This window comes from Panicum hallii, chromosome 6, assembly GCF_002211085.1.
Source record: "Panicum hallii strain FIL2 chromosome 6, PHallii_v3.1, whole genome shotgun sequence".
NCBI lineage: Eukaryota > Viridiplantae > Streptophyta > Magnoliopsida > Poales > Poaceae > Panicum > Panicum hallii.
Window position 1 is genome coordinate 43,281,704 of NC_038047.1, and position 14,223 is coordinate 43,295,926.

The 14,223-nt window shown below is 50.9% G+C and overlaps 3 protein-coding genes across 11 annotated transcripts; 1 reads left to right on the forward strand and 2 right to left on the reverse strand.

Annotated features, from left to right (window-relative positions):
* Positions 1 to 561: 561 nt before the first annotated feature.
* On the forward strand, positions 562 to 4,906 carry LOC112896645 (plant-specific TFIIB-related protein PTF2-like). 9 transcript variants are annotated; one of them, XM_025964691.1, is made up of 5 exons: positions 562 to 2,694; positions 3,729 to 3,850; positions 3,914 to 4,018; positions 4,103 to 4,226; positions 4,771 to 4,906. In XM_025964691.1, exons 1-2 carry the CDS (start codon positions 966 to 968, stop codon positions 3,812 to 3,814), a joined length of 1,815 nt encoding a protein of 604 aa, XP_025820476.1. In that variant the 5' UTR covers positions 562 to 965; the 3' UTR covers positions 3,815 to 3,850; positions 3,914 to 4,018; positions 4,103 to 4,226; positions 4,771 to 4,906. The 9 variants fall into 9 exon arrangements, with proteins under 9 accessions (XP_025820476.1, XP_025820478.1, XP_025820475.1 ...); XM_025964693.1 differs by having other exon boundaries at positions 3,975 to 4,018; XM_025964689.1 differs by having other exon boundaries at positions 563 to 2,694; positions 3,938 to 4,018.
* On the reverse strand, positions 4,502 to 7,326 carry LOC112896646 (peroxidase 55-like). The gene is made up of 3 exons (XM_025964697.1): positions 6,962 to 7,326; positions 5,447 to 5,638; positions 4,502 to 5,351 (listed from the first exon to the last, which is right to left on the reverse strand). The coding sequence occupies exons 1-3, from the start codon at positions 7,193 to 7,195 to the stop codon at positions 4,776 to 4,778; spliced, it is 1,002 nt and encodes a 333-aa protein (XP_025820482.1). The 5' UTR covers positions 7,196 to 7,326; the 3' UTR covers positions 4,502 to 4,775.
* A 5,044-nt stretch (positions 7,327 to 12,370) lies between these two features.
* LOC112897065 (non-specific lipid transfer protein GPI-anchored 1) lies at positions 12,371 to 14,040 on the reverse strand. The gene is made up of 3 exons (XM_025965256.1): positions 13,496 to 14,040; positions 12,872 to 12,931; positions 12,371 to 12,778 (listed from the first exon to the last, which is right to left on the reverse strand). Exons 1-3 carry the CDS (start codon positions 13,842 to 13,844, stop codon positions 12,651 to 12,653), a joined length of 537 nt encoding a protein of 178 aa, XP_025821041.1. The 5' UTR covers positions 13,845 to 14,040; the 3' UTR covers positions 12,371 to 12,650.
* Between the last annotated feature and the right edge of the window lie 183 nt (positions 14,041 to 14,223).

The window sequence follows — 14,223 nt, forward strand, 5'->3', positions numbered from 1 at the left end:
TAGGCCTGGTCATTTGGTATGTTTTTATTTTTTTCATAGAAAAAAGGAACAAATTCATATTTGTGCCTTTAGGCTCGGTCAATCCGTTCTGTTTTGGCACGTTTGAATTTCTTGAAACAGTACGTACCTCCTCCTGATGAAGTAATCCCCAACCTTTTTTTTTTGCGTGTAAGTGATTCCCAACCTAACAGGCAGGGGGCAAAGAGGCGGAAAAAAGTCTAACACGAACAAATTTGCCAAGTTTATCGAATTATTATGGTGCAAGAAGGCCCGAACAGCAGCACGATTTCAAAGTTTCGAACACGTCGCATACATTGCAGATTTTCAACGCCATATATAACGCATAAAAATTGATCACCGCACCCGTACAAAGCACCGGAAATTCGCAACAGATCGCCTCGGCTTCGAATCGATTTGCAGGGGTGGATCCAGTGGGTAGTCCTGGTAGGCCCAGCGCTACCCTGGATTTGAGCCCAAAAAATTAATAGTATGGCCCAAACTCAAGAAATGAACAAATAGCCCACCAATAGCCCAAAATACATCTGCTCCCCTTGACCTGACCGTAAGGCGCATCGCGAGTTCGCGACCTGCCGCCCATCGCGCCTGCCGCCCGCACCCAGCGGCCGGCGCCGCTGCCCCGCGACCGGCCTCCGCACCTCCGCGGCCCCTTCCTGCTGGCCTGCTGCACCTCCTCCGCTCGCGCTGGCCGCTGCTTCCCTGCTCCTTGCTCTCCCTCGCGGCCTCGCCTCGGAGTGCCAAGCAGCCGCCGGAAGAGGCCGGAGCTAGGGTTTCGGCCAAAAATCGCTGTGGCCAGGGCGCCGGTCGGTTCGCCGTCTTCATCTCTCTCATCTCATTCAGTGGTTTCGACCAAAAATTTGACCAGGACTGCTGGTTCCGCCACTGATCGAATCCCCCCCCCAACCCCTTTCCTTCCGCCGCAAGCCGCCGCCGGCCTCGCGCGCGCGATGGGATCCACGTGCCTGTCCTGCGGCGAGAGCGCGGTGATCCCGGACCCGGACTCCGGCGTGCTCGTCTGCACCTCCTGCGGCGTCATCGACGAGGCCGGCGCGGCGGAGTTCGTCCACCAGGCCACCTTCACCGACTCGGGCGGCCTCGACCTCCGCGTCTCCTCCCTCGTCCGCAACAGCTCCGACTCCGCCTACCGCGACCAGAAGATCGCCGGCGCCACCGCCGCCATCACCTCCATCGCCACCCGCCTCGGCCTCTCGCCGACCCGCGCCGAGGAGGCGCTCCGCATGGCCAAGTCCGCCACCGACGGCCAGCTCGCCACCCCGGGCTCCGCCTTCCTCCCCGCCCTCGCGGCCGCCTGCTCCCTGCTCGTCGCGCGGTCCCACCGCCTCCCGCTCTCCCTCGCTGAGGCGGCGGAGGCCGCGTTCTGCTCCACTCCCGCACTCGCCGACCTGGTCTCCCGCGTCGCCGCGCAGCTGTCCCTCCCTCCCCTCCCATGCTTCGACTACGCCGCCGCGCTCGATCGGGCCGTGCACCTGTCACCCTCACTCACCGCCGCCGCGGGCGAGAAGACCGAGGCGATTCTCGCACAGGCCCGGTTCCTCCTCCGCTGCGCCTCCAAGTGGTCGCTCACCACAGGACGGTACCCGCTCCCCCTTGTCGCGGCGCTTGTGGCCTTCTCTGCTGAGGTGAACGGGGTTACCTCTCTTTCTGTGGAGGACATTGCTCAGGACCTCTCGGCCGGAATCAGGACCAGCCTCCGTCGATACAAGGAGCTCGTTGATGCGCTGGTGCATGTCGCACGGCAGCTGCTTCCATGGGGCGCCGACGTCAATGCGAAGAACCTGCTCCTCAACTCGCCAGTCCTACTCCGGCTCATGGAGATGAAGTCACAGTCAGATCCCTCTGAAGAATTTCTTGAGAGCTTTGCTCCGAACATCACTGGCATTGTGCAGGCATACTCTTCTGTTGATGATGACGAGTCCAAGTACCTTCAGATTGCTCCCGTGGGTGCTGATGATTTCGATTTCGATAATTTTGTGCAAGAGGAGAAAGAATTTGAGGATCAGAAGATCACAGAGAAGGGTCTATCAGATGCTTACCAAAATGTCTTAAACAGGCTTGCCCAGCTACAGAAACTTGGGAAGGTCAGTAAAGGTAGTGACAAGAGGAAGCTGTGGAAAGGAAGACTGGAGCTGGAGCCATGGATGGACAGTGTGGATGATGGTTGGAAAAGGGACATGCAACTTGAGGATGTGGTGGATATTGACATTGGATATGATGCACCTCCACCATCGTTTACTGCTGGAATGAAATTGAAGAAGAAGAGGAGAGCCCGTATTGAAGCTGCTAAGCAGCGAATTGATGCGATTAGGAAGGCCCCTGCTGCTCCAGCTGCAAGCACCAATCATTCACAGCCTGGTGTAAGAAATGAAGATGTCTGTCCGCCACAAAAATTGGCCAAGAAGAAACGCGGGGGGAAGAGGATGGATGACATAGATCGAATCTTTCTCGATGACAATTTGGCAGAGATGCCAGATAGTCCAGATGGCAGGAAGAAGAGACAAAAAAGAGGTTGCTGTGAAAGTATTGATTGGGAAGATTGCATTATTGAACTCCTGCTATTACATGGTGCAAACGAAGCAGAGATAGAACAAGGCCAGTACAGAAGATTGTTGGAGTTGCATGTATTCAGTGCAGTAAGTGGAGGAAGATTGAAAAATGGTGATGCAGCATCTCAAGTCTTCAGTACATGACCACAATTTTGCTCAATGAACATAGGTTCTTACTGTTCTGTATTTGCATTCTTTTAGTGATATAGAAAGCTCGTGCTGATTGCTGAGTGCAATTTTGTGAAGTTCAATTGTGGGAAGAACATATTGTGATAGAGAAATGATAACACACAACGATTGCTTTTGTTCTTCTGTGCTAATACTGATAGAAAAGTACAGGTTAGGAATGATAGGGCCCCTAACAATTCCAATTGCTTAGATGACCTGGAGTTGTGTAATTTTGTACATTGCTATATGGATTATGAATGACATACATATTTAGTGTTGCATTCAGAATGTTTTATTACTAATATGAGCGTGTCACAGCTGAAGCCACTAAGTGAAATTGTGAAAACTTAGGTTGGTGCAATGACATTTCTGAAGAAATTTGTGTTCAAATGGCATGTTAGTTGGAACTGGTTTATGATGTGCCTTTTCTTGGAGATATTGATGTGCATTTGGATTTCAACATTAGTTTCACATTTTAAATAAAATATATGCAACTCAAATTGCTTCATTGATGTTAAACATACCCTTTTGGATGAAAAGATCATTTGGTGTTTGATCATGGAGAACAGGCCTGCTATCCCTCTTCTTATCTGTCTACCTTGTGTAATCCTTGTATATTGCTGAAGTTTTCTCCAAAGCACTGGCTCCCAATTTATTCATGTGCTATTCCAGTACTTAACTGAAATGTTTTCTTCATTGGTCAATATTCTAGGGGGTAAAGTTTTGTAGCTAGAGTTTCTAGAGTGAGGAGTTCATACAGCATACTGTACAAATGCATCTTTTCTCGAGAATTTGATAATTGCCTAAAGATAATGTACAGGCACTGTCAAGGGAGTGTAGTCATCTTCCTGCATATGACATTGAATATTTAAATAGCACAAGCTGTTATACTGTTTTGCTACTAAGATTGAATCCATATGACATCCTTGGTTCATGGTTATTTGCCTTCCAGTTAATTTGTAAATCAATATCCATCAGACATGCGAGAAGGTAAATCAGAGAGGGAGAAGAGAACCAGGGAAGGGAAGGAACACTTGGTGCACGGTGCACCTGATAAGTGGTGACAACGCAATTGTTTCTGCAGGGTCTTTAGAAATCAGGTGTGTTTATTACCTGTTACTTCCAGGTTTGAGTTGTGCCTTTTACTTAATTGGCCTCTTCAGTCTGCTGCTTTGATCTGGACACAGCTGCAATTAATTACACATGGAGGTTATACCTTGACAGCATGGAATCAGCAATCAGGAATAGGAGGCAACGGGCAGATTAAGGTAAGGACCAATTACAGGCACAATTCTTGGTCTGAATCTTCCATTTTGAAGCAAGTATTGGCTTGTGTTAATTCTGTTCCACAGTTATAACTTCTCTGGTATTCCCCTCAAAAAAAAACTCTGGTATTCATTGTGATGTTGGAGCTGACTTGCTATTTGGAGCTTCTTGAAGTCAGCTGGATGAAGAAATAATCATCAGCGTTGTCAGGTCAGTGGTTGCAGAACTTCTCCAAAGGCTTGCAGTTCGATATGAATTCTGAAATGTCGTGCCTCAGGCTCTCAGCATACATTTTACTTGATATAAACATGTTACTATCTTTTTTTTTTATTTTGTTTTGATATGCCAAAGTTCTTGAAATTGGCCAATCAATTAATCATCCGTCCACTTCTTTCAAAATGCACTTTAGTTGAACTTGGTGCAGATCTTTCTTTCAAAAAAACATAGATTCTGTCACAACATTGAACTTATATAAACTGATCACAAGCCAGAATGTCTCTCTCTTGTTAGCCCTATCATCAAATTAACCTTTTCAAGTAAGCATCCTCAAGTTGTTCATGGTATTACACTCTTCAGTCTGTACAAAAATGCACCCAAAAATAATAAGCACAAAAAGTTTTTTAAAAAAAGAAAAGAAAAGGAAGAAAGAACACCTTCAAACTTTGGCAACTGTATGCAAAAAAGAATCAATCTCAGTATATGTATCTCAACTCCAAACAGCATCAGAAAATCTGAATTACATTTGCTGCTGCAGGCCCTCTAGTGGTTGAAGGCAGTGCAGACTTTTCTGATCTCCCCATCGTTTCCGGTCTTCACTCCCAACCGCCCAAGCTTGATCATGGCGGCAACAAAAGCATCAAAGAACTCCTTCTGGTTCCCGGCGAACTTGTCTACGATCTCCTTGGTCGCACCATCGGTGTACAGGACCTGGTCGGAGGTGAAGAGCCCCAGCCTGTACTGGAGGTTGGTGTAGTACTTGTTGTCGAAGGTGATGGGGCTCACAGGGTCCATGTTGACGGCGATTGTCTTGCTGACGTTGGGCGGGCATGCCTGCTTGAGCTGCTGCGCGTAGTCCGGGTTGAAGGAGGGGTCCGTCGGCGTGCTGCTGCTGTAGTTGTACAGCCGCTTGAGGAAGCGGGTGCAGTGTGCGAAGCCGACGGTGTGCGCGCCCGAGAGCGCGACCATGTCATCTGGGGAGAAGCCGCTCCTCTGGAACAACGGGGAGAGCTCCTTGACGTGCATGTCCGGGTCCGGCAGCTTGCCCTTGACGTCGCTGGCCCTGGAGACGAGGCTGTCGCGCCGGCCAAGCTCGACGGACCAGTAGGGGCCTTTCGACTGCGAAAGTTGAAGGTGATGGGATTCAGAAGCTGAGGATGGTGAAGTGAAGGGGAACTGATTTTGCTGAAGCCTGAATGCAGCTGTGTATTTACCAGGAAGACGACATCTCTGGCGGCCAGCTGTATGATGTCGGCGCAGGAGACCACGCCTGGGCAACTCCTCTCAACAGCGGTCTTGACTCGGTTGATCGTGTCGAAGCCGTCGCCGGCGAGGGACTCGTTGTCCTCGGCGTCCTTCTCGGCGTCGTAGTTCTTGGACGCTATCAAGACGGCGGCGTCACAGCCCTGTGGTTCAAACAGAGGAAAAGGGGTTACTCACAGTGTTTTTTTTTGTAACTTAGAAATGTAACAGCAAGAACTCAAAACGCTTGCTGTTTCATGAGCATATTTGGTGCTACAATTGTGTTTTGAAAGCCTCGATAATGTTCAGTATGGCAAAAGTTAAATAAATTTTGCTTGTATAGGAGGTTTGAAATTTGGATATGAAAATATGCTCGGTTATTCGTGCGCGTGGCCGCGTGGGGGGTCCTATACAATACAACTGGTGCTCGACGTGAGCTCACGCAGCATCCCAATGTGTAGGTCAACCCAGAAAGGAAAAAATGACCAGAACGAGATGCCAGCTGCTTGATTGCCAGGACGCCACTAAACAACACCAGGCACACGGCAGAGGCATCTTCATCAATCATCATGTTCTCGGCAACATGGAACCAGCTGTAGCAAAATACAAAGGATGAGCAGCCAGTCCAGCCCTGCCTACCCTTCCAAAAAAGAAAGCGAATCAAACCATCTGCGAATCAGTTTGCCAAAAAATGATTGAAATCGTTTCAAAACTTCAGAAAAAAAAATGCCCGTCCTCATTTCCGGCTAGAGCTAGTGCTCGGGATTCACGTCGGGGCTTGTGATCTCTGACGAGAACGCATCAAGGCCCTCCGGCAGGGCGCCAATTTGATAATCGTTGGGGGCCTGATGAAAAGTCGCGTTGGCACATGCGAGGCCCTGCCGGCTGCCGCAACCGACGACCACGCTGGGCAATCGAGTTGTTCCCCGGAGCCAGCCAGCCAGCTCCCTACCCCCACTAAACAACCCAGCTTTTGGCGAAAGGGGATCCAGTTTTCTATTGGCGACATCTGAAGAGACCGGTTTCTTTTCCCATTTCTTCAGAACTACTAGAACACCAGCACAGGGCTGCGAGGAACTGGGTAGCAAGACGATGCTGTGTGCTGAGTGCAGAGACAGCCCATGTTATCAGGCTGGAAAAGGAGCTTGCAACTTGCAACTTTGTGGTTCCAAAGATGGCTTTCTTGAAGAAAGGAGATTGGGGGGAGAAATGATTTCAGAACAGAGCAAGTTGATTGACAGAGAAGAGGATGAGATTGGTCAGAGTGGAACCAAAAACTCTACTGTAACTCTAGAAGAACAAATCATAGATCAACGAAGAACCAAAAAAACAATAGTAATAGATCAAATGCACCATGGATGCATTGCGCATCTCGAAGCAGGATAAAAGCTGAACGATGAGTAGTGCGGTCAAAGCAAAGGGGGAGGAGCCAGGTTCGATCAGGAATCAGGATGCTGCGAGCCGGGCAGTGCGCTGCTGCTACTCACCCCAACCATGCAGTCGTGGAAGACGAGCCGGAGCGTCGCCGGGATGGTGACCACCGTCTCGTTTATCTTCCTGGCCACCTCCTCCCGCACGATGGCCTCCAGGTTGCTGCAGCTCTTGTCGTAGTAGTCCTTCCGCAGAGGCGTCGCGGCCTCGCCGGGGTACGGCATTGCGGCTACCACCAAGAACGCCGCCGCCGCCGCTATTAGGGGCAGGCTTCTCCGTCGTCTCTCCATGGCACCGTTGCTGTTGGGGGACCTAGCTGCGCGTGGTGATGTGGTGGAGGCTGGAGCGGCGGGGTAGAGGAGGAAGAGGAAGAGGAAGAGGAGGAGGAGCTGAGACGAACGGCTATGGATGTTGCGGAGACGCCGAGCTTGAAAGGAAAGGAAGGTTTTATAGCAATGGAGAGTAATGATTGGTCATCGGTGGGCGTTTAGCCGGCCTAGAAAAGGAGCTCAAAGTTAGTCAAGGTGGATTATAAGCGGTTTAATATTTCCTTCTTAAAAAAATGGGGTTATGCCTGGAGCTTTGCCCATTTTTCAGAAAGGCTTGTTTTAACGAAATAAAATAAATCTTACAACTTCAAACGGATGAGATACTTGATTTTTTTCTCTTAAGCAGAAAAGAGAAGCTATGCAAAGCAAAAAGGTGAAGAGAGGGAGCCTCAAACCAGATGCTTTTCTCGCATCTCATCTTGTGCTGCCGGCAAAAAGTGTGTTGTGCTTTTCTAGAGATCGATTCGAGCCCCTTGCTCATTGTTTCTTTTTTCCATAGGTCCTATTCTCCTGCAATTACTCTGCCTAGCAATGGTTTCCTTCCAACTGTGTTCATAAAATAAAAATGTTTTTTTTGTCAAATTTCAGTGGCACGATTTGGGTTAGGATTTGACCGACCTGCCAATGACTACTACTTCTCAACATTTTGTTTTTAGAAACGTAACTAACTGTTGATTTTTTAAAATTTTTCACCGGAGTTCCTTTTCATTATGCTACCATGTCGCAATTGGTTGTGTCCATCAAATTGCTGTGTATCCTGAGGAGTGGAATATTGTCAAACCTGCAGAGGATTTTTCACCGGAATTCCTTTTGAAATGCTATGTCTCAACAGCCTGACTCTAATCAAATTGCTGGAACAAAATGGTACTGTCAAACCTGCGGAGGATGAGGATTCAGACTGCGCGTGCCGGCACGCATGTGCTTCGTGTGGCGCATGTATTCCGGGGATCGCTAGCTAGCCCTGGCTCCCTCTGTTCATCGAGTCTCATCTGGGCAGGTTGCATCGGGACCCAGGAAACTTGACCCCAGTTTCAAGCTTCGATCCCGGGATCGCCGGCCCAACGGGCGCCAGATAGTACGGGCGCCACATGCGTCACACGTACGCGTAGTTCGGCAGAGCTCCTTGTGCTCACTCAAATCCTCAAGAAATTCAGCTCATACTCGTATGTTTGTCAGCTATCTGATCCACCGTGCAGTAGCAGCCCCAACCCAAGTAAGCTGCAAGCTTGAGGTTTTCCCAAAAGCTTGACTACGAGCTAGTAACGCATGTGATGGTGCGATGCACCGTATCATCATCTCGGACATAAACAAAACTGTCATCAGGCAGGTGCAAAGAAAGCTCTGCAGGTAGCAGTGGTCTGAACCATGTCCATGGCGACATTGATACGTGGACCACCGGCAGCAGGTGGGTGCGGATCATCGTCGTCGATCACGGGCTCGCCCCGGTCTACAGTGCAGCTCGTCGTCTCCATCCAGAGGCGAAGGGTTGGTGGGAGATTCCTTCCCATGCATGACGGCCGATGCCAATCTGCCCGGCAGCTCGCGAGACGCGACTGCGATCGCCACCAAACAGACGGCGCCGATCTGAACTCTCGGTTGGGGAGCCGTTACGTTTGGCCGCCGTGCTGGTCTTCTTGCTCCGGCCGTGCCGTTCCGGGCAGTTATGCCAATCATTGCCGGCGCCATGTGGGTGGCGCCCGAAAGGTCAATCCGATGATCTTAGCCGGGGGCGATGATAAACCAGCACCAGCGGTTAAGAATAATCCTGTGTTCTCAAGAACAAATGAATAGGAAGAATTCTACTACCCTACTAGCAGTCTATCAGGATGAAAAAGGACGGGAAAATTCTTTACCCATTTCCATTGCCAGATTTTTTCACCGGGAACGGAAGCGAGAGCGGAATAGCCGGAAACGGGATGGGAACCAGGATAGATGGGTATACAGAAACGAATAAATACTAACGGAAATACAACAGGAATAGGACGGGAACCGGAAACTTACACCGAGATAACACATTACAACTTACAAAGTTACAAGATATTAGACGTGAGCCTATATATACCGTTACACATTCAAAGCACAAACTAAGTAGGCAGCAGACATGCTGCTGCATAACAGGCATAGGCTTTAGGCAAAGCCACAAAGGCAAGGCAAGGGCAGCACGCTAGGTAAATCAGTTCAACAACATAGACACATAGTGCAGGCCCAAGTGCTTCTCCGGCACTGGCGGTGTGGAAGCAGAAAGCTGATGGCCAGCTCCATCTCCATTCCGCGAACGCGGCATCTTCATCACGTCGAGGACGACGGCGTCTGGCTCAGCAGCTCGGGGTCGTGGCCTCGTGATCACCGGGCAAGCCGCAGGTGGGCGGAGAGGGTGGCGCACACCGGCACGGCTGCACGCAGCGATTTGGACGCCGCGGCCGCCGGCCGGCCACCGGCGAGCGCGTGGCGCAGAACCGCAGGAGTCGGGCAGCCAGGCGGGGTCGTGGTGGCCGGATCACCGGAGGCACGGCTAGAGCCCGGAGGCACCGTGGCGACGCGCGCGAGTGCAGGGTTGCAGGCAGGCAGCAGGTTTAGCGCATGTTTGGTTTGCTACCTAAGTCGCCACGCCTAAGATTAGCATGCTGCCACAGGTATGGTGTTCAAATCGACCGCCGCAGGTGCGGCGTGAAAATTGTGTAGCATTCGATGGAACCGTGCCTAAAAAAGTGTGGCTATCTAAGTTTAGCTGTTCACCAAACGCATGCCTCTAGGGCTGCAGCGCGCCTAAGGTTAGACTGCGGCACGTTAGGCAGCGAACCAAACACACCTTTAGCCTCTAGCGAGCGTGCGGCGGCCCCCGCCACCTACGGCGGCCGCCAGGTGGCGGGGGTGAGGGACTGAGAGATCCAGGGACTTGGGGTAGGGTTTCAGAGGCATGTAACGTGGATAATGGGCTAATTTCTTGGGCATGTTCGAGACTTCAGTGTTGGGATGAGCTAGTACCTTGTAGGCTAAGTTATTTGATCCATTCCGTATAAATTAAAAACAGAATAAATACGGATTCACTCCAGCCGAAAATGGAATTCCAAAAATACGGGCGGGATAGATTCTCTTCGGTATCCCGTCCCATTTCCGACTATCCTTATTCCGTTTCCCGTCCCTTCTCTGGTACTTTCCACCCCATTTTCGTTTAGCCGCAAATATAAAGCAAATGTAGAAATACGGATGGATGGAAACGAGATTTTTTTTTGTCCCTTTTCATCCTCAGCTGTCTAGTGGTGGTAGTACTACCTAATGCCACAGCGACGACTAAAAAATTGGACGCGAATTATGGAGCCACCACATGGGGGGAGCTCCAACTGTTCCCACGGCCAGCTGCTGCCTGAATGATCCCGTCTCGACCAGGCAGGCGGCGACCAGGGGGCGTCGCCTGGAGGATTGATTAGGGTTAAACCACTAGCCCTGAAGCTCTAAGCTAGCAGACTAATCACCACGCGGTTAGGGCGACCATGGTTCGGGGTTAAGAAAATGTCTTGCCTGCCGGCGTCAGGAGCCGCGCGCGCTGACCGCGGGAGGTCGCCGGCCGTCGTGAGCTCCGACGACGTGCGCGCCAGGCCAGCCGTGGAGAAAAGAAATGGATGCTCATGCGCCGCACGACACGGGCGTCGCGCGCACGATCTCCTCCATCACGGCTTCACGGCGTCCGCGGCCGCCGGCGCGGTCCTGTGGCCTTGTGACCTGTGCCGAGTCGGCAAGCAAGGCACCCCGTCGTCGTGCCAGCGTGTCTCTACTCTCTAGTACGCGTCGAGCTGTCGGTCGCCAGGACCGGCCAGGCGCCAGCTCCAAATTCCGGCGGCCACGTCATCACCCACGGTCCAATGCACATGTACTGCCAGCTGGAATACAATTCTGTCCGTGGGTCATCTTGGATTTGGGCTATTGGGTATTCCCGGAATCTTTGCTCTGATAGCACAAGTAGTTGCAGTGCGGTCACCACCATGCACAGCTAGAGCTACTAGCTGATGACCAGCCAGAGCTGGATGCAGACAGGCACGGGCAGCACCAACAGCATCATGGAAAGCAACGGGTGCCTGAATGCCGGCACAGGCAGGTGCAAAGCAGGCGAGCAAAGGGAGAGGCTAGTAGCCTCCAAATTGAAGGAAAGCTGAGCTGAGCGTATCTGAGGAGGAGCAATCAGCGAGGAAGAACAGACCGACCCACACAGTGGAACAGAGAAGAGCAAGTGCCTTCTTTGATCCTTTCACTTTGCTTTCTATTTCCTGTCGGAAAAATAAAAAGCTTCGGGGTGACTCCTACGATTCTATGAAGAATGGTGGCGGAGTTGCTTCTGTTCAGCAATCCAGTAAAAAGAAAAAGAAAAGAAAAGGATTAGATTTCTTTTATGTACCAAAATCATTGCTGTTTGTTGCTGATTGCTGTGACAGTTTTGTCTGCAACTGCTAGCAGCTGAGCTGAAGCCAGCAGCAGGCGTCGCATCTTTGTTCAGGTTTCAGGTTTCGGAATCTAGACCGGGAGCCAACCACTAATCAAGCTACATAAAAGAACTACCAATTCTTTTTCTGCCTGGAAATAGCAGAATAACGACTAAATTATTTCACTTGGTTGTTGCTCTGGCAATCTGTCCCTCCGGACAAAGGTTTCTGATGGCTGATGCACACACAAACCATCCACTCGCATCATGCAACAGGATACAGAGAGGAAAAGAGAAGCCTCAGCTCAATCTATTTTTATGTGGGTACAAAATAGACATGAACTGTTGAAAGAGAAACATGAGAACGAATCCACAGGGTAAAAACTGCCGCTTGCTCGAGGAAGAACAGACAGCCCCGCACAATGACACAGAAGAGCAAAGTGCCTCCTTTGATCCTTTCATTTTTGCTTTCTATTTCCTGTCAGGAAATAAAGCTTCCAGGTGACTCCTATGATTCTAAGAACACCAGCAGAGTTTCCAAACTGAAAAGAATTTGATTTATTTTATGTACTAAAATCATTGATCAGTTCGTTTCTGATTGCTGTGTCACTTTTTTTCTACAACTGCAAGCAGCTGTGCTGAAGCCAGCATGGGGCGCCGCATCTTTATTCAGGCTCTTTCAGAATCTAGACCAGGAGCCATCAGGCAACCACTCAACCAGCTACAGAAAACAACTGCCATTTCTTTTTTTGGCTGGAAATTCAGAATAGCAACTACATTATTTCACTTGGTTGCTGCACTGACACTCTGTTCTCCGAACAAAGGGTTGTGAATTGGTGATGCACAAACCACAAAAACCATCCACTCTCATCATGCAACAGGATACAGGAACCAAAAAGTCTCGGATCAAATCTATTTTTATGTGGGTACAAAATAGACATGGACTAGCGAAGCATCAAGAACGAATCCACAGGGTAAAAAAACTGCCGCCTGCTCGAGGAATCAGAACATGGAGGAGAGCACCGCGGAGAGCACGGCGAGCGCGACGCTGCCGCGGAACCCCGCCTGAAGCTTGAAGCCGCCGCCGGCGGTGCTGTCGCTCGCCGGAGTGCCGCCGGTCGATGGCGTGACTGCAGGAGAAGAGCGACGATGATCGCTAGTTAGCTGGGTGCAGTTTGGCGTGACTACTAAGACCGAGAGGGTTCAGAGTTGAGAGCACTCACTCTTGGAGGCGTTGGCGAAGAGGGCGTAGTCCGGCGAGCCCGGCTTCAGGTTCAGCAGGGCTAGCAGCAGAGAAGGCCATCGTCAGCCATCAGGAGTTCAGAATTGAACCCGGCAGCAAAAATAATTGTATAAAACATTGGGAATTTCTTAAACAATTCAGATATGCTAATACCATTTGGATTATGTTAATAATACAATAGTAGCCTGATTCACTGCACATCAGTAAGGGGAGAACAAAACAAACAGAGAAAAATTCACTTTTTTTTTCTTTCAACACAAAAAATAAAACAGAGAAAACACTAGTCAGTAGGAAGATGGGCTGATGTTGGCAGAGAGAGATCAGATCCACTGAAGCTCGGCCCAACCAAGGCACACAGCCCACTTGGCCAGTGTTTGGTTCTATTTTTAGTCTCATACATTCAGACATGGATATGGTGTGAGCTACTAGTGTTGACCCTGATCTCAGACTTGAGGCTTAGAACAATGGTCATATGCAAATTAATAAAACAATAATAATAATAACAAGGGTACCCTGAGATATTCTATTTCCCCAAAAAAGATCAACAAATTTGTTTGCCTTTGTAGTAGTAGCAACTAGTACCAAGAGAGAAGCTGGTACTCACTGATGCAGAGCGTGACGTTGGCGTTGGCGAGCTTGCAGGCGGCGGGGAGCGCCATGAGGCGGTCGAAACGCAGGCCGAGCGACTGCACCTCGTTCCGGCCGCTGTGCACCTGCTGGATGATGTAGCACAGGCACTGCGGCCGCGCCTTCTGCGTGTCGGCGGCGTCGGAGCAGCACGTCGACGAGGGCTGCCCCGCGTGCCCCGTCGCGTAGTCCATGCAGTCCGTCAGCTTCGCGAAGTCCGCCGAGCACTTGGCCTGCAGCGGGTCCGCCGCCGGAGGCGACTGCGCCGCTGCCACCGCGCACCACACCGCCAACGCCGCCGCCAGACACCACCGCCTCGCCGCCATGCTGGCTGCCGGTTTAGCTTAGTCTAGTTTCCGCCCGATCTGGCTGATCGAGCTGTGGATCGGGGAGGAGGGGTCCGGTCGTCGCTGGCTACTTGGCTGGAGGATGGAGGGGAAATGAAGGCGGCATGGGCGGCCGGCCGGCGTTTATAGGCGGCGCGGGCGCATTGAAGCGGGGGCGGTGAGGGTTGGATGATGCATTCAAGACGGGGGGAGAGAGAGAGAGCCTAGCAGTAATTCCTTCGGGTAGGTGTCCTCGTCGCGTACGCCACGTAGGTGTCAGTCGCTGTGGCAGGCGGTATACAAGTGTACACCTACGAGCGACGTGTCCGTGCTCTGCTGCTCATGCGAATCGCATTGCTTTGCTTCACGCGAGATCCGT